Source organism: Lolium perenne, chromosome 3, assembly GCF_019359855.2.
Source record: "Lolium perenne isolate Kyuss_39 chromosome 3, Kyuss_2.0, whole genome shotgun sequence".
Classification (NCBI taxonomy): domain Eukaryota; kingdom Viridiplantae; phylum Streptophyta; class Magnoliopsida; order Poales; family Poaceae; genus Lolium; species Lolium perenne.
Genome location: NC_067246.2, coordinates 234,120,355 through 234,140,000, shown reverse-complemented (window position 1 = coordinate 234,140,000; position 19,646 = coordinate 234,120,355). Strand labels below are relative to the sequence as shown.

The 19,646-nt window shown below is 43.7% G+C and overlaps 1 protein-coding gene and 1 long non-coding RNA gene across 3 annotated transcripts; one reads left to right on the top strand and one right to left on the bottom strand.

Annotated features, from left to right (window-relative positions):
• Positions 1–1,099: 1,099 nt before the first annotated feature.
• Positions 1,100–1,597, bottom strand: LOC127338589 (uncharacterized). Its single transcript, XM_071827469.1, has one exon. The coding sequence runs from the start codon at positions 1,595–1,597 to the stop codon at positions 1,100–1,102; it is 498 nt and encodes a 165-aa protein (XP_071683570.1).
• A 4,609-nt stretch (positions 1,598–6,206) lies between these two features.
• Positions 6,207–19,646, top strand: LOC127339873 (uncharacterized). Of its 2 annotated transcripts, none has more exons than XR_011754208.1 (4): positions 6,207–6,550; positions 7,133–7,192; positions 7,651–7,763; positions 18,927–19,646. It is a non-coding gene; the product is annotated as an uncharacterized lncRNA (long non-coding RNA). The 2 variants fall into 2 exon arrangements; XR_011754207.1 differs by having other exon boundaries at positions 6,208–6,550; positions 7,154–7,192.

Genomic DNA, 19,646 nt, shown 5'->3' with positions numbered 1-19,646 from the left:
TCATTGGAAGTAGTATCAACTATTTTCTGGTGCCATCGCCTCTGTGTTATTGCTACTGCTGCTGTGTTACTGTTACTATTGCTCTCATATTACTGCTGCTTTCACATCACCCCTGTTACTAGTGCTTTTCCAGGTGCAGCTGAATTGACAACTCAGTTGTTAAGGCTTATAAGTATTCTTTACCTCCCCTTGTGTCGAATCAATAAATTTGGGTTTTACTTCCCTCGAAGACTGTTGCGATCCCCTATACTTGTGGGTCATCACTGCTCCAAAGACACCGATCATGAAGCCAATTCCTCCTCGCCACCCAGACTTGAGTCACCATTGCAAGACCACTGATCTCGGCTTCCATATCATTCTCCGCCAGCAGCACGGAACGAAAACGTGCTCCATGATAATAACCGCCAGTAGAGCTTCGGAACGCTCCCACCGTAACCAAACGACCAGAGTAAAATTATGGGTGCGCTCGACCGAATTCCACCCGATCTGGCAACCTCCAGGCTTGATTCGCCCAATGAAGCGTCGACGGAGCCTTCCGGAACACGATACATCCGCTAGATCGATGAGAACATGCACCGGTAGATCTGCATCTTGGCGCGAGAAGAAATCTAAGGACCGCCGCCATTGTTCGCAAGACTAGCAGGTCCCACACCGCTGGTCGTCTCCAAACCTGAGAAGGTAGAAGAGGAACAAGGGGATCCAGTGCAGAGCACTGGCCTAACCCCACGATTACCAGATCGGGCCGCAGCCTCCACCGAGGGTTCCCCGGAGTCGCTCGGGAGAGGAGCGACTCGAGAGGGGCGACTCCAGGTGAGTTTATACATATATATATATATATATATATATATATATATATATATATATATATATATATATATATATCCAAAATAGTGGGCTACCATGGTTGCTAGCTATGCACGTGGTGCGAACCGTCGATCTACCCGCTATATGATACAGAGAGCAAGTGAAACTTTTGACGTCGGTAGCATATGCCGTTATATCGGGAGCACGCTACCACACCATATGCTAGAATTTATTTTTAACCTATAGAGTCCCTTTCTATTTCTTCACAGCACACGCAGCAAAACTCCACCCACCCTTATCCTCTCCACACGCCGGCATGGTCGCGTGCGCCGAGGGCCATGGATGTCCTGACAGAGCCCGGCGGCGCGGCGAAGCGGGCGGAGAAGTCGGGGTACTCGGCGCCGCCATCCTCCGGGCTGCAGGCGCCCTCGTCGAAGTTGAGGGCGTAGTTGAGCGCGTCGTAGTTGAGCTTCCGCCCGGCGTGGCGGTGGTGGCCGCGGCGGAAGCGGCGGATGAAGGTCTTCCAGCGCGGGCCGGCGACGAGCTCCGACCACTCCCGCACCTTCATGAGCGCGTCCACGCCGCGCCGCCACCACCGCCGCCTCCCCGCCCTCGCCCCGCCGTCCCCGACCTGGTGCCACCACTCCCCGTCCGCGTGGCGGGCGTACGAGGAGGAGGAGGAGGACTGACAGGGCGCGGAGAAGCAGCAGCAGCGGTGGCGGCTGCGGGAGAAGAAGGCCGCGTCGGCCTCGTCCAGCCCCGCCGCGGCGGCGGCACCGTCGCTGGTGTCCATGGTGTCCATGGTGTCCTCGGCGCCCGTACCGGCAGTACTCCACCGTCGCCTCCCAGGCTTGGCTTCTCCTCCACCATAGGGAAGTGCCCTACTCCTCCTCTCGTCACCCCCGTTCTCCCCAACTGAGGGAGATGCCGCGACTCCTCCACAGCCGGGCGGGCAGGACCGGCAGGAGCCGGATCTAGTGGGGCACCGCGTGCCCATCCATCAATGGCCGCCCTTCATCTCATGCAGACCCCGCGCCCACCGACCTCTTGCTGATCTCCCAGGATTTGTTAGTCTAAATCTCGATTTTCTTGAATATCTCTCTTGGATTTCTTCTCTCCCCTGCTGATCTCCCACGCGACTTTTTTCTGAGTATGTGTTTTTTCTCTGTTGTAAAGATGCTGCTGAAATTGTTTGGTCGTGGACTTCGCAGTCGATTTCCCTCTTCTCGCCACATCTGGCCAAACTGAATAGTGTGGTGGGATGGTTCCGTGGTTGACCTTGCTGTGTGGTGTCGAGCTCCAACGGCCAGCGCCGTTCCTCCTCCGGGACAGAGCACTGCCCTCACCGCATTCTCCCGACACCGCCAGGCACCCCTCCATCCTCCTCCCCCATGGTGTACGTTGTCTGCTTCTCCCATGGTGACGAGGAGGGAAGTGCCCTACTCCAGTCGCATCGTGATGCGAGTTGAAATGATGGAGTTTATGAGCGACTCGCCGGATGTGGCGCACGGATAGGAGGGAGGAGTACTTCTGTTCTGTATTTTTGGGCGAGATTGGGTCCGTGCTGCCGGTCTCCACGTTCAGTATTTCTTGGATATCTCTCTCCTGCTCCTGGATTCCAGTAGTTGAGTGCCTGGATGGTCCACGACCTCTTTTCTGATAATGCTTGCTTGTGTGAATTTTTGGATATATCTGTTCATGATGTAGCAGAGGCTTCGTAATTTTTTTTTGGCTCCAGTCATGAATTTGTTCATGTATCTGAATCTAGGAGCGCAAATCTCTACTCAACTTAGGAATAGTCAGATCTGTAAATAATGTGGAGCATCATGCTCCATGTGTATCTTTTTTGTTTTCTTCCTCTTATTCACTCTTCAATCCATTTTCTAGTATTTCTGCTGTTGTTCTGCTGAGTTAAACACTATTATCTGATGTTGGTGTTTGTGTGCAGTTCTCTGTGTGAAGAAACAACCATGGTAATTGCTGCAGGTTTTATGTTGGTCGGGAGAAATGATTCAGCCGAATTAAGGTATTAGGCTGTCATTCGGGAGAACTGATTCGCCAGATCATCCGCATGTTCATGTCCAAGAGCGACCTGGAGGCATTTTTGTTGATGCAACTAGCAAAATAAACAGTCCTACCACGAGTTTAGCACACTGATTCAACATCCATTTCTAACTACAACCATTTGAACAACACAAAGTTGGAAATTGATTGTTTTTTTTAGACGGAAGGCTCGAAATGAGCCCGGCTTTGAATTAACGAAGCCATCAACCGGCTAGGAAGTACACCAGAAGTTACAACACACACGCGCCAAGCGCAAACCGAAACCCAAACAAAAGACAACACATATAACATCAAGCCCGCTGAAGCGTCAACTTGATCCATGAAGAGGGAGCCTTGTCTTCTGCAGCACCGGAGCAATCGCGGCCATGTCCACACCAATAAACCTCCACCGCACCAAGACTGCAATCCACGGGGAACTTCAACAACGGGCCGGCCACCTGGCAGAGCTTGAGGATCCAAAGGAGGGAGGGGTCTTGCGGCGCCGCCTCCAAGAAGGTGAATGGCGCAAGTATGCGTCATCGTCGCCGGCAGAGACAAAGGTCCTGCAAAGTTTTCACCCAGACCCGAGAGCCACCACCCCTGGAGCTCGGGCTAGGTCCAGACCAAGAACACAACATCTTCCCCTGGCGTTGGGATAAGCACACCGGCAAGACCACGACCAGACGCCGACCTAGCAAAGCCCCCCAAGGCGCTAGGGAGGACATCAGCTACCGCAACAAACCGTGTAAAAGTAGCCAGGCCGACGCTGCGAGATGGCTGCGACACCAGCGGGAGATCACAGGGTGATCCACAAGACACTTCCAGAGAGGCATGCCCAAAGCGAGGCCCCCAAGAATAGTAGGCTGAGACGGAGGGATGGAGCCCATCACTACGATCAGGAGAGACATCATCAGGACGCCTTCAACAAGGGAACGACACCCGCAGGTGTCGCCGTCACTGGCACAGGCCACAGCCATGTGCAGCTTTCGCCGAGGTCCAAAACCCGATCAATGTTCCGGACGCCATCGCAAGGACGTAGAGCAGACAGAGCAGAAATCACTGCCGCGCCCCCAACCAAAGTCGAAACCTGAACTAGCCCCAACTAGACTCAACCGCAAGGTGTACGCCAACTGGCTGGCAATGCCCGGCCAGGCCCAGATCTAGACATCAACGACGCTAGGTCGGCGGCAACCCGACGACCCCACCATCCCCAGGGCGTCAACACCTGCACAGGCACGACCATACTGATCGGAGGGGAAAAAACCAGACTTTAGCCGCCGGGGGCAGCTGCAGTACTGGGCAAGCTGCCAAGCCAGCGAGCAAGCGGCGGCCCAGGGACCCATCCCACAAAGCCAACCAGGACATAGCCCCCAAGCTACACCAAAACCGCCGGAGAGCCCCCGAGAACCTGGGACTCCGACGTCAATGGACATTAAGGTCGCCGGACCCGGGCCTGACGGAACTACAATAGGGCCAGCCATGGCTGAGGCGCTGGCAACCACCAGCGGGCAAGGCCACCCGCAGCGAGAGGAGCCGGCCAGGCCCTAACAGGCCCAGATCTGAGCCCACAAGCCCAGATCCCACTGCCACGAGCAAACCCTAGGCGTCCACGCCGCCGGCGGACGAAGCAGCGGCGCGCACGAGGACCCTTCCACGCCGCGGCCGTCAGCCTCGCGGCCCCCCACGGCCGGAGCTGCGCCGGCCAGAGCCGCTTCCGGCGAGCCTCACCACGGCCAGGGCACGGACCGCCCCGTCGGGCCTTGCAGGCGCGCGGTGGGAGGGGAAAGCCGCCGCCGCCAGCACCGCCCGGGCTCCCGCCGGCGGCGGCGGAGGGGGAAGGGGAAGGAGCGGCGCTAGAGGTGGAGGAGGCGGGGGCGCCCCGGTCGCCCCACGGGGGGGAGCGACGGGAGCGGGTCGTTGTCGAAATTGATTGTCAACATGTACATTGTCCATTCAACAGATAGGGCACTGCAAATAACTAAACATTTTTACCTAAAATACAGTAATTTTAGCATATCAAAATTGGAGACGAGAACAACACTTGGTATGGTCTGCATATGGTTGTTTGAATCTTGTTTGCTATCAAGGTTGCTACACTTCGTATGGTGCTTTGAATCTTGTTTGAGGAGCAATGGCATGTGTTTCCATCTGTAGCATGAGTTATGCAGATTAAATTACAAACCATATGCATATACCAATACCAACGCTGCACAATCTGTAATTTTGAAGAATTCCATCCGTACTACAATGCATGTTGCAATTACACTGTCCTTGATACAGCTAGCATCTAACGTCTTTAAGAAGTGTTGTACTGTTGTAATTTTGAACAGAATTTCATCTGTACTACAATGCATTTTGCAATTACAAATGTAGAATCAGGTGTATTGTCAAACGTATATTCTTTTGTACTACAGTTCAAGTTACAGATTAGAATACAACTACTATTCCAGCCAGCAAGCTAACGGCTGTAGATGCCCACTCATATTTCCGTTAGCTCATTCCACTGATAGACATAGGAATCTGCATCACTTGATTTTTTTGCACACTATATCCAATGGCCAATGGTGGGTGCATAGCTAGCCACCATGGTAGCAAATCCGCGTCGATATATATATATATAAATATATATATATATAAATATATATATATATATATATATATATATATATATATATATATATATATATATATATATATATATATATATATAAGCGTCTATCTTATATATATCAAAAAAAAGAAATGTAGCTTGTTTTGGAAAGCTCATTTAGTTTTGGAAACGAGATACTACCTCTATTCTTATACTCCATCTGTTCCATTCTATAGTGCCTATTATTTTTTGGCACAGAAATTAGCGCAAGAGTATTTTTTACACAAGACCCCTTGCTGAACGATTTAAGATCAATGTAAAATTTGGTAAATACATATCTTTCTAACTTACCGTAACAGTTTTTGGGAGCTGAACGATTTGGGAGCTGAATGGGGAGGGGTAATTGAAAAAAAGCTAAGCTACAACCTTATATTATGAAACAAATGCCGAAAATCTATAGGCACTATATAAAGGAACGGATGGAGTATGAATAAAACGTGTGCGCATTTAAAGGTAGACTTTAAGTGAATAATATTGAAAAAATAATACTCCGTATCTTGATTATATAGTACTGTATCTCTACTACTTAAAAAGACTAAACATATTCCTTATTGTGCCAATACGGTCAAACTCCTTCGTCCCTTAGTCGTTCTCTTTTGTCGCATTTCCTCGCGTGTTGTCGCGGCCGAATGGGCCAAGCCCAACAAATCCTCCATCTTCTTTCCTCTCACAAACCACGGAACCAGCGCCACCGCTGCTTCGTAGGGTTAGGCTCTGCCGCCGTTGCCGCCCATCCACCGTCGCTGCCATGCCAGCCAGCCGAGCCGTAGCAGTAAACTGGACCAAGTCGACTCCACTATAGCCAAAGCGCCCTCCGCCCTCGTCCGCCTCCCTCACATCCCATCTCGCGCCCTCCACCCGCGAGCCTGCTGCTCCACCGGTGACGCTACGCCTCTAGCGCCCTCCACCTCCTCCTCTAGGCCGGCGGGATGTCTACTCCCCTCCTCCAAGCAGGCTGCCCGTCCCGCTTATCGCCTCTCCGCCCAGGCGCCCGAGCCCCAGATCGAGGTCGACCTCGTCTCCGATGTCCGTTCGCCACGCCTCAGCCCTCAAGTATTCCCTAACCGTTTTATTCTCCTTCACGTGTATGTGCTACTGGCGTGCTGATGTGTCCTGTGTGTATGTGCGACTGTGCGTTGGTGTGGTGCTACCTGCAGACTGTTGTAGATGAATCAATCTATTAGGATTTGGGCTGCTGCTTGCTAGCCCCGCTCGTGTATGTGCTACTAGGTTGCTGGTGCTAAGGTTGTAGTAACTACTGACGTGCTAGGCTAATGAACAGTACATGATATCTGTTGCTAGGTTGCTGCTGCTACTGATTAATTAATGAAGTTAGCTTGGTTGATTTGCTAAACCTAAGATTTGCTTGCAATTTGTAGGTATTGTCAAGAAACGGACATTGATCCAGCTGGTATTCTTGCAATTGTAGCAAAATTATAACATATTATATAGTTTGTTCTCTATTTGTACGCTTCCCAGCTCCTGTTTTTACAATTTTACCCTAACGCTTAAGCGGCGCTTAAACTCGCCTAAGCTGTAGTTCCTCTAGGCTGAGCCTCACCGCTCGCTTAGCGCTCCGCGCTTTTTTGAATCTTGTTCATGTATAAGGTATGGAATAGTTCTGACTTGGTGCAGTGATTAATTCTTCATGTGCAGGAACTTGGAGAGATGATACCGGTGGACTCTACCTGCAAGGTGAGTGGCTTGATCCTTGATTAATCATCTTCTTAAATTTATATGGTTGTCAAATGTTTGTCCTATATTAATTGGTGATTTGTGTAGTTGGTGAAGTAGAAGACTTTGTTGTCGATAAAACAACTAAACCAAATGTAGTTGAGTCAGGCTGGAGTAGACATTTTAAGAAAATATATTTCTTGTAAAAGAATTGTCACAATATATCTATTTTTATTGTAATTTCACATCCCAATTATGCCATTAATTATAAAAAATGCTATTAGTACTTATGTGCCTTACGGCAGTATGGATGTTCTACGTTTATTTTGTAGCAGATGTCTACACTTACACCGTTTAGCTAATTACTGTTCTATTCCGTTTCAAGCAGAAACAAGTTGCTCTATTATTTCAGTGTCAGCTAGCTGTTTTTTCCTTTCAATTCCTGCTATTCTTGCTTAACTAACAACCCTAAACTGCAGGTACCTATATTCTTCAGATGACTTGATACGGTTTATGAAAAATGACCCTCTCGAAGCGCAACTATGTGCTCAGTTGATCGCCGTCATGCTCGATAGTGCATTCTCTGTTAAAGGTAGGCCAGCAAACAAGATTGTAGTTGTGTTCATTTACTTGAATTTTTACAGTATGTGGAAAGCTGCCACCTTATTCCCACTTTATTCATCATCTATGGCCACCTGTCTGCTTATACTATGAATAGTTTCATAATCATAGATATGCTTCTCATAAAAAAATCTTCATGGATGTTCCTGCCATTTTTTTAGTATAAGTAATTTGAAAAGGATATTCCTTCCCACTATAGAAGTTATTTCTATGTGCCACTGGTACGTCCAATTTGCATCACTATTTTGTATCATAATTTGCTGTTATTTATTGATATATTTCATATTTGGATACAATACTTATGTTATTTCATCTATTTTGCATGTTTCATCATTATTGGAGGATCAAGCACCGGAGCCAGGATTCTGCTGGAAAAAGCACCGTCAGAACGCAATATTTCGGAAGATCAACTGTGGAAGGAAATTATACCAAAAATCCTATTTTTCCAGATGACGAAGGAAGCCAGAAGGGGGAGCTGAGAAGGCCCAAGGTGGGGCCAGACCACAGGCCGGCGCGGCCCATGGCCTGGCCGCGCCACCTTGTGGTGTGGTGGCCCCACAGCCCCTTTCGCCTCCTTTTCTTCGCGAAACCCTTCGTCCCGAAGACCTAAGCCACAGAGGGTACCTCACAAAGAGTTACAGCCGCCTCTGCGGGGCGGAGAACACCAGAGAGAAAAGAGCTCTCCGGCGGGCAGGAATCCGCCGGGGAAATTCCCTCCCGGAGGGGGAAATCGACGCCATCGTCACCGTCATCGAGCTGGACATCATCTCCATCACCATCATCATCATATCCACCATCATCACCGCCGTCTCCACCGCTGGACACCGTTACCGCCGTAGCAATTTGGGTTTGATCTTGATTGTTTGATAGGGGAAACTCTCCCGGTATCGATTTCTACTTGTTGTTGATGCTATTGAGTGAAACCATTGAACCAAGGTTTATGTTCAGATTGTTATTCATCATCATATCACCTCTGATCATGTTTCATATGATGTCTCGTGAGTAGTTCGTTTAGTTCTTGAGGACATGGGTGAAGTCTAACTGTTAGTAGTGAACTATGGTTGAGTAATATTCAATGCTATGATATTTAAGTTGTGGTGTTATTCTTCTAGTGGTGTCATGTGAACGTCGACTACATGACACTTCACCTTTATGGGCCTAGGGGAATGCATCTTGTACTCGTTTGCCGATTGCGGGGTTGCCGGAGTGACAGAAACCTAAACCCCCGTTGGTATATCGATGCAGGAGGGATAGCAGGATCTCAGAGTTTAAGGCTGTGGTTAGATTTATTCTTAATTACTTTCTTGTAGTTGCGGATGCTTGCAAGGGGTATAATCACAAGTATGCATTAGTCCTAGGAAGGGCGGTACATTAGCATAGGTTCACCCACACAACACTTATCATAACAATGAAGATTATTTAGCCGTATGTAGCGAAAGCACTAGACTAAAATCCCGTGTGTCCTCGAGAACGTTTGGTAATTATAAGTAAACAACCCGGCTTGTCCTTTGTGCTAAAAAGGATTGGGCCACTCGCTGCAGTTGTTACTCTCGCACTTTACTTACTCGTACTTTATTCAACTGTTACATCAAAACCCCCTGAATACTTGTCTGTGAGCATTTACAGGGAATCCTTCATCGAAACTGCTTGTCAACACCTTCTGCTCCTCGTTGGGATCGACATTCTTACTTATCGAAAATACTACGATACACCCCCTATACTTGTGGGTCATCAAGAATATTTTCTAGCGCCGTTGCCGGGGAGTGAAGCGCTATTGGTAAGTGGAATTGGTAAGGAAAACCTTTACTGTTTGTGCTGATTTTATTTACTTTCTTGCTATAAGTCATTATGGAGAGATCTTCTCTTCAATTTCTATTTGGGAAATCTACTACTACTGCAACGGTAGTGGATGAGGCGCCAGGTGAGGAAGTGATACCATATAAAATACCTATGAAAATTATTGAACGTGTTATGGATAACCGCTATGAAGGGGATGGAACTGTCCACCCTGGAGATCATTTATTATTCTTGCATGAATTATGCGGGTTATTCAAATGTGCAGGTATTGCCATGGATGAAGTGAGGAAGAAACTATTCTCTATATCGCTGTCTGGTAAGGCGGCGCATTGGTATAAATTACTGGATAATGGGGATTCTCTTGAATGGAATGATATTGTGCCCCGGTTTTATTCTAAGTTCTATCCTCCAAGTGAAATTCACAAGGATCAGAATCGCATATATAATTTTTGGCCTCATGATGGAGAGAGTATTGCCCAAGCTTGGGGGAGATTGAAGTCTTTAATGCTCAAATGCCCCATTCATGAGCTTCCTGGTAATGTTATTATTGATAATTTCTACGCAAGACTTTCTTTTCAAGACAAGACCTTGCTGGATACTTCTTGTTCTGGATCATTTACACGCAACAAAGAAGAGTTTAAAAGGGACCTTCTTGATCGGATCCAAGAAAACACTGAAGGTTGGGAGAACGACAAGGATAGAGAATCAGGTATAATTTATGATTATAAATGCATTGAAGCTTTTATGGATACTGATAAATTTCGTAATATGAGTGCTACATATGGTCTTGATTCTCAAGTTGTTGCAAATCTTTATAAAGCTTTTGCCTCTCATTATGAATTTCCTAAGAAGAATTTTGATAAGTATCATGAACCGTATAAAGATAAAATTGATTCATCTATTAATAAATACGTTGTAGTTGAAACTGCTGATCATGTTATTCCTGAAGCTTATATTGAAAAAACTCCTTTCCCTGCTAAAATGAAGGAGTACTCTGTTATAAATAGTGCGGTTCATAAAAGTTAAAAGAAACCTGTAGAACCTGAAGAACAAATAAAAGTTGAACCTGCTGTTGCAATAGTTAAAGATCTTGTGACTGAAAATGTGGAGGATGGTCATATTATTTTCTATGAAGATGCTTCTAATATTGTTTCACATCCTAATAAACCCAAACAAGTTAGTGTTCCTATGCTATCTGTTAGAATTGGTGATCATTGCTATTATGGTTTATGTGATATTGGTGCAAGTGTTAGTGCTATTCCTTATGAACTCTATACGGAGATTTTGCACGAAATTGGTTCTTGTGAACTTGAAGATATTGATGTGGTTATTCAGCTGGCTAATAGAGAAACTATTTCTCCAATTGGTATTGTTCGAGATGTGGAAGTTCTATGTGGTAAGATTAAATATCCTGCTGACTTTTTGGTACTTGGTTCTGCTACTAGTGATTATTGTCCTATTATTTTTGGTAGACCTTTTCTAAATACCTGTGGAGCTATTATAGATTGCAAGAAAGAGAAAATTTTGACTAAATTTGCTGGTGAATCTTATGAGTTTAACTTCTCTAAATTTACCAAAACTCCTTATAAAGCTGATTTGCCTAGTGATGATTTTAAAATGGAACAATGTGCATCTATTGTTCTTGTTCCTAATAATCCTTTGCAGCAACATTTGGAGAATAGCGAGAGTGAAGTTTTTAGGAAAGAAAGAGATGAGCTTGAGGAAATTTTTCTTCGCCAACCTATTCTCAAGCATGATTTACCGGTGGAAGATTTGGGTACAACACCGCCGCCAAAGGAAGATCCTATTTTTGATTTAAAGCCTCTGCCTGATAATCTTAAATATGCTCATATTGATGATAAGAAAATATATCCTGTTATTATTAGTTCTAAGCTTACAGAGTTTGAAGAAGAAAGGCTATTGGAAATATTGAAGAAACACCGAGGCGCTATTGGCTACACTCTTGATGATTTGAAGGGGATTTCTCCTTCTATTTGCCAACATGCTATTAATATGGAAGATGATGCAAAGCCTGTTGTTGAACATCAGCGTCGTCTAATTCACAGATGAAGGAGGTGGTAAGGAATGAGGTATTAAAACTTCTTGAAGCTGGTATTATATATCCTATTGCTGATAGTAGATGGGTTAGTCATGTGCATTGTGTTCCCAAGAAAGGAGGAATGACTGTTGTGCCTAATGATAATGATGAGCTCATCCCTCAAAGAGTAGTTGTAGGGTATAGAATGTGCATTGATTTTCGAAAAGTTAATAAAGTTACTAAGAAAGATCATTACCCTTTACCATTTATTGATCAAATGCTAGAAAGATTGTCTAAAAATACTCATTTTTGCTTTCTTGATGGTTATTCGGGTTTTCACAAATTCTTTGTTAAAACTAAAGATCAAGAGAAAACCACTTTTACTTGTCCCTATGGAACTTATGCTTATAGGCGTATGCCTTTTGGTTTATGTAATGCTCCTGCTACTTTTCAAAGATGCATGTCTGCTATTTTTCATGGCTTTTGCGAGAGTATTGTGGAAGTATTCATGGATGATTTTTCCGTCTATGGGAATTCTTTTGATAGTTGCTTGCGAAACCTTGATAAAGTTTTGCAGAGATGTGAAGAAACTAACCTTGTTCTTAATTGGGAGAAATGCCACTTTATGGTTAATGAAGGAATTGTATTGGGACATAAAATTTCTGAGAAAGGTATTGAAGTTGATAGAGCTAAAGTTGAAGCAATTGAGAAGATGCCCTATCCGAGGGATGTTAAAGGTATTCGTAGTGTTCTTAGTCATCTTTGGGTTTTATAGGAGATTTATTAAAGATTTCTCCAAGATTTCAAAGCCTCTTACTAATCTTCTTCAAAAAGACGTACCTTTTGTTTTTGATGATGATTGTAGGAAGCTTTTGAAACCCTAAAGAAAGCCTTAACAACTGCTCCTGTAGTTGAACCTCCCGATTGGAACTTACCATTTGAAATTATGTGTGATGCTAGTGATTTTCTTGTAGGTATTTGTTCTTGGACAGCGGGTAAATAAAAAAGCGAATGTTATTCATTATGCTAGTAAAACTCTTGATGCTGCTCAAAGAAATTATGCTACAACTGAAAAAGAATTATTAGCTGTAGTCTTTGCTTGTGATAAATTTAGATCTTATATTGTTGATTCAAAAGTTACGATTCATACTGATCATGCTGCAATTAGATACCTTATGACTAAGAAAGATGCTAAGCCGAGGCTTATTAGATGGGTACTTCTTTTGCAAGAATTTGATTTACATATTGTAGATAGGAAAGGTGCTGATAATCCTGTCATTGATAATTTGTCTAGATTGGAAAATATTGCTTATGATCCTGTTCTGTTAATGATAGTTTTCCAAATGAACAATTGGCTGTAATAAAGGTGAGCTCGCGAGACAGTCCTTGGTATCTTGATTATGCTAACTTTATTGTTTCCAAGTACTTGCCTCCAACCTTTTCAGCTCAGCAAAGGAGGAAATTCTTTTATGACTTGAGGCATTATTTCTGGGATGACCCACACTTATATAAAGAAGGAGTGGATGGTATTTTGCGAAGATGTGTTCCCGAATATGAACAACAGGAGATATTGAGTAAATGCCATGGTAGTGCTTATGGAGGACATCACGCCGGAGAAAGAACCGCGCAAAAGGTTCTACAATCAGGTTTTTATTGGCCAACTCTCTTCAAGGATGCGAGAAAGTTTATTTTATCTTGTGATGAATGTCAAAGGGTTGGTAATATCTCCAGACGTAATGAAATGTCTATGAATTATACTCTTGTTATTGAACCGTTTGATTGTTGGGGATTTGACTTCATGGGACCTTTTCCGTCTTCAGAAGGTAACACTCATATACTTGTTGCTGTTGATTATGTTACTAAATGGGTGGAAGCCATACCTACAAAAAGTGCTGATGGTGAGACCTCTTTAAGAATGCTTTTAGACATTATTTTTCCTAGATTTGGAGTGCCTAGATATATTATGACTGATGGAGGTTCTCATTTTATTCATGGAGGTTTTAGAAAAACTCTTGCTAGGTATGGTATTAATCATAGAATTGCTTCCGCTTATCATCCTCAAACTAGTGGGCAAGTAGAATTATCAAATAGAGAGATTAAATCTATCTTGCAAAAGACTGTTAATAAAACTAGAAAGAATTGGGCTAGTAAATTGAAGGATGCACTATGGGCTTATAGAACTGCTTATAAAAATCCCATGGGAATGTCACCTTATAAAATGGTTTATGGGAAAGCTTGTCATTTACCTTTAGAACTAGAGCACAAAGCTTATTGGGCTGTTAGAGAATTAAATAAAGATCCTAAACTTGCCGGTAATAAGAGGTTGTTGCAATTGAGTTCTCTAGATGAATGGAGAAGTGAAGCTTATGAAAATGCTAAACTCTTTAAAGAGAAAGTTAAAAAATGGCATGATAGAAGGATTATAAAAAGAGAATTTAATATTGGGGATAAAGTCCTATTGTATCGGTCTCGTCTCAGATTCTTTGCAGGGAAATTACTCTCGAAATGGGAAGGGCCATATGTTGTCGAGGAGGTGTATCGTTCAGGAGCAATCAAAATTAGCTCTCTCCAAGGCAAAACTACGCAAGTGGTGAATGGACAAAGACTCAAGGATTATATCTCGGGTGATTCCTATAATGTTGATGTTGATATTATTCAAGTGGAAACACCGGAGGCTTTCATCAAAGGGCAAATTGACAGTCACGCCAACTTCGACTTTGAATAGGTAACTTGATCTTGGTAATGAAAAGTACGCAATTTACTTTCCGAACAATATTTTTGCTGTTTATGGAAAATATGAAAAATTACGAGATCGAAACGGAGTGGAAAAGACGCACGAGGGCGTGCCACCATAGGCCGGCGCGGCCTGGCTTGGGCCCGCGCCACCCTATGGTCTGGCCGCCTCGTCGCCCCTTTCCGACTCTGGTTTGATCTGGTACTTTCCTTTTGTCGTGAAATTTTTTGCTATATAATCCCCCGGACCCCTGGAGGTCCGTATATCATTTTCTCGACATGTTTTGTTTCGAGCTGTTTCTGCAAGGATCTGTTTTCGGTCTAGAAGCACCATGGCCTCCAACAACAAGGGCAAGGGGCTTTCGGAGGAAGAAGTGAAGAGGGTGCCATCAAGACAAGAGCAGCAAGCCGTTGGGAGCAAGCAAATCTTGGTGGGATCTGTTGACACTCGACGTTCTTTTTCTCATAACTTGCAGGGACCTTTACCACCCGCTCTTAGCCTCGACTCCTTCCCTGTGTTGGAAGAAGCTCTACGGACTACCGATGAGTTTTGTGATTAATATCGGGCTCTGAGAAGAGAAGTGGAGATACTCCAGGAGGAGAATTGCCGTCTCCGAAGAATGCTGGAATACCACTCGATTCACATCACAAGGTCATCATCGCCAACTTCAGATAACAATGAATCTCTTCGAGTCTTAGTGCAGAATTTCCAAGCTGAGAAACTGAAGCTGAAGGAGATCTGTAAGAAGCGCGGGAGGAGTTCATCACCACCATTGCCGCAGGAGTAATTCATCATCGGTATTGGCATCCCCTTGGTTTGTTCCAAGCTTGGGGGAGTGCCGCGGTATCACATTATCACTATCTTTTACTTTTTACTGTCAAGTAGTGTCATATCATGAGTAGGGAAGTTATCATATAAGATGGGTTGCAGTTTGGAAGTATCTCTCCTTTAGTTGGCTGTCTATGTATCCCTTGGTGTGAGTTATCGTTATGGAATATTAATGAGAAGTCTTATCATTTACATATTGCACGTCTTGTTTTAGTTTGCAATCTCTATTATATGATTTACCTTGTTGTTAGTATTGGTATCACTTTGGGAGCATTGAATAAATCTATTTGGTTTTGGCAAACTTAGCATTGGTCAATAGCAACAACACTTTGAGGTTTAAGTAGAAAAGAGAAATACATGTAGTTGTTTCATTGTCTTTCTTTCTTGTTAGCTCATAGCTTATTATTCTGAAGTTAAAATTGTTTGTGCTTATAAGGAAGATGCATGATTGTTTCTATCACATGTATATTTGTTTGTTTCCTTCAACTCTTATGCTTGCTAATTAACCTTGCTAGCCAAAAACCTGTACTGAGAGGGAATACTTCTCGTGCATCCAAACCTTAACCCAAACCTATGTCATTTGTGTCCACCATACCTACCTACTACATGGTATTTTCTGCCATTCCAAGTAAATACTTCGTGTGCTACCTTTAAACAATTCAAAACTTATTATCTCTTATTTGTGTCAATGTTTTATAGCTCATGAGGAAGTATGTGGTGTTTTATCTTTCAATCTTGTTGGGCAACTTTCACCAATGGACTAGTGGCTTCATCCTCTTATCCAATAAATTTGCAAAAAGAGCTGGCAATGGGATTCCCAGTCCCAAATTAATTAACCTAATTAGACACTCCTCCATGGCTTGTGTAAGCAAAGGTTGGGGGGAGTGTCATCATAATAAAACTAAAATAAAAAGGCACTCCTTCATGGTATGAGATTGTTGGCAGGCACCCGAGGATTCGGTTAGCCATGGTTTGTGAAAGAAAGGTTGGAAGGAGTGCCACATAAAATAAAAATAATATGGGAGCCGCTCTTTGGAGGTTGTCTGGCAAGGGGGTTAGAGTACCCACTACCAGTCGTTGACAACAACAAACACCTCTCAAAATGTTACTTTTATTATCTCTATATGATTTCAAAACTGAAAAAGCTCTAGCACATGATTTAATCCCTGCTTCCCTCTGCGAAGGGCCTATCTTTTACTTTATGTTGAGTCAGTAAACCTATTTCCCTCCATCTCAAGCAAGCATTTGAGTAGTTGTGATCAAACCATTATATTGTGATTTGCTTCATCATGTCTTTTATTCTTCTTTGTTTAGTACAAGTTTTATCTGAATGAATATAACTTTACAAGTTATCAATGATTATGAGGAGACTATTATGATTGAGTATGCAAGTTGTGCCATATAAACTTTAACATGAGAGCGCTGCTCAATAGATAAATATAACCTGTTAATTGTTCTCTGACCAAGAACGAAGTTTGCCATCACAAACTATGATTTCTTATGCACCTTTATTTGTGATTACCTTATACTGGTTTCAAGTTGAGTTATATGAGGAAGTTGTTTACTAGAATGCCTTGTGTGAATGAATATGATGCTTCTTGTCCGTATTTTATTTATCGACTCTTCACTCCATAAACATGTGGTCCTGTTCTTGAGTTCGATTTCGCTTGGGGACAAGCGAAGTCTAAGCTTGGGGGGAGTTGATACGTCCAATTTGCATCACTATTTTGTATCATAATTTGCTGTTATTCATTGATATATTTCATATTTGGATACAATACTTATGTTATTTCATCTATTTTGCATGTTTCATCATTATTGGAGGATCAAGCACCGGAGCCAGGATTCTGCTGGAAAAAGCACCGTCAGAACGCAATATTTCGGAAGATCAACTGTGGAAGGAAATTATACCAAAAATCCTATTTTTCCAGATGACGAAGGAAGCCAGAAGGGGGAGCTGAGAAGGCCCAAGGTGGGGCCAGACCACAGGCCGGCGCGGCCCATGGCCTGGCCGCGCCACCTTGTGGTGTGGTGGCCCCACAGCCCCTTTCGCCTCCTTTTCTTCGCGAAACCCTTCGTCCCGAAGACCTAAGCCACAGAGGGTACCTCACGAAGAGTTACAGCCGCCTCTGCGGGGCGGAGAACACCAGAGAGAAAAGAGCTCTCCGGCGGGCAGGAATCCACCGGGGAAATTCCCTCCCGGAGGGGGAAATCGACGCCATCGTCACCGTCATCGAGCTGGACATCATCTCCATCACCATCATCATCATCATCTCCACCATCATCACCGCCGTCTCCACCGCTGGACACCATTACCGCCGTAGCAATTTGGGTTTGATCTTGATTGTTTGATAGGGGAAACTCTCCCGGTATCGATTTCTACTTGTTGTTGATGCTATTGAGTGAAACCATTGAACCAAGGTTTATGTTCAGATTGTTATTCATCATCATATCACCGCTGATCATGTTCCATATGATGTCTCGTGAGTAGTTCGTTTAGTTCTTGAGGATATGGGTGAAGTCTAACTGTTAGTAGTGAACTATGGTTGAGTAATATTCAATGCTATGATATTTAAGTTGTGGTGTTATTCTTCTAGTGGTGTCATGTGAACGTCGACTACATGACACTTCACCTTTATGGGCCTAGGGGAATGCATCTTGTACTCGTTTGCCGATTGCGGGGTTGCCGGAGTGACAGAAACCTAAACCCCCATTGGTATATCGATGCAGGAGGGATAGCAGGATCTCAGAGTTTAAGGCTGTGGTTAGATTTATTCTTAATTACTTTCTTGTAGTTGCGGATGCTTGCAAGGGGTATAATCACAAGTATGTATTAGTCCTAGGAAGGGCGGTACATTAGCATAGGTTCACCCACACAACACTTATCATAACAATGAAGATTATTTAGCCGTATGTAGCGAAAGCACAAGACTAAAATCCCGTGTGTCCTCGAGAACGTTTGGTAATTATAAGTAAACAACCCGGCTTGTCCTTTGTGCTAAAAAGGATTGGGCCACTCGCTGCAATTGTTACTCTCGCACTTTACTTACTCGTACTTTATTCAACTGTTACATCAAAACCCCCTGAATACTTATCTGTGAGCATTTACAGGGAATCCTTCATCGAAACTGCTTGTCAACACCTTCTGCTTCTCGTTGGGATCGACATTCTTACTTATTGAAAATACTACGATACACCCCCTATACTTGTGGGTCATCAGCCACTGATACATTTGTACCACAGCTGATCTATGAAGATCAATTAGTAGCGAAGCTGAATCTTGTTTGGATGCACTGGATTACTGCAGTTCAGTTTTGTCATGCATCAACTAGCTAAAACAGGGTTTCAGGTACTCACACCATCTTGGTGTGCTCAATAATGTAGTTCAGTTCAGTTTAGGAAAGCTCAATTTTATCACTACACAGGAGCAGTATCAGCTTAAGTTATTTAGGTGTATACATGGTAGGTTTGCTTGTTCTCCTTTTACAAAATCAACTTAATTGAGGCTAGGATTGTCCATGACCAGATGTGTGCAATGCTTGAGAAGTAACCAATAGACTAAAATCATTTCCATGGGATTTTGCAGTTTTACGAAAGCATGGTGTATAGAAATACCGAACTACATTTACTTAATACTTTAATAGCATGTTTATGTTTCTCTTATACTGATAAGATGACATATATGTGAGCAGTGGACACCACTCTATGCCCAAGTAACTATTTCTTCTCGTCAGCAGGTGTCACATGTTCGATGAAACGCCCAATAGCAGTGGTATATATTCATGAAGTTGCATATGATGGCATCAAACATGCATGGGACTAACTTCTTTCACCAGGTTAGGACAAACTAATACCTAGGCACACTTAAATCCTGAATTGAGTTAGTTTTGGCAGAGTGTATGTGCTCTTGAGTCTCGATAGAATTATACATATACTTAGATCAACAAGGACATTCACGAGCTGCCTGTCTCACCACGATGACATGATGTGGTCTCCATGGTGAGTACTGATAATATGTTACTTCGATTAGAAAATGGGCTCAATCTTTATTTACAAAAAATTAGTGGTTGTACTAACATTTGTAAAATAGATGGTGCCACTAGGAATATACCATTCTAAAAAATGATCCTTTTGCTTTGCGGTTAATTTTCTAAGAACATTCGACCGCGGTTGTAAAGTAATTTGATCTGGGTGGGAGCCAAAAGATATTGCCTTCGATGATTGACAGTTTGATGTGAACAAGGATAATTAAGTTGAAATATCACAACGTCTCGAACCTGTTAATTTATATTATATTCCAAAGTGATTTTAATCTTCAACTGCACTAACTGATATTAGAAGGGTCTTTGATGTCGAGCTAAAAGCGTTGTGGTGATTATGTGAGTGTTTTTTTCCGGTTAGCATGCGTGGCACATTCTTCTTCTATTTTCAGTACTTATTACGATAAGGGGATTGTC

Excerpts from the sequence above, each read along its gene's own strand:
- LOC127338589 (XM_071827469.1), bottom strand. The coding sequence starts at position 1,597 with ATGGACACCAGCGACGGTGCCGCCGCCGCGGCGGGGCTGGACGAGGCC.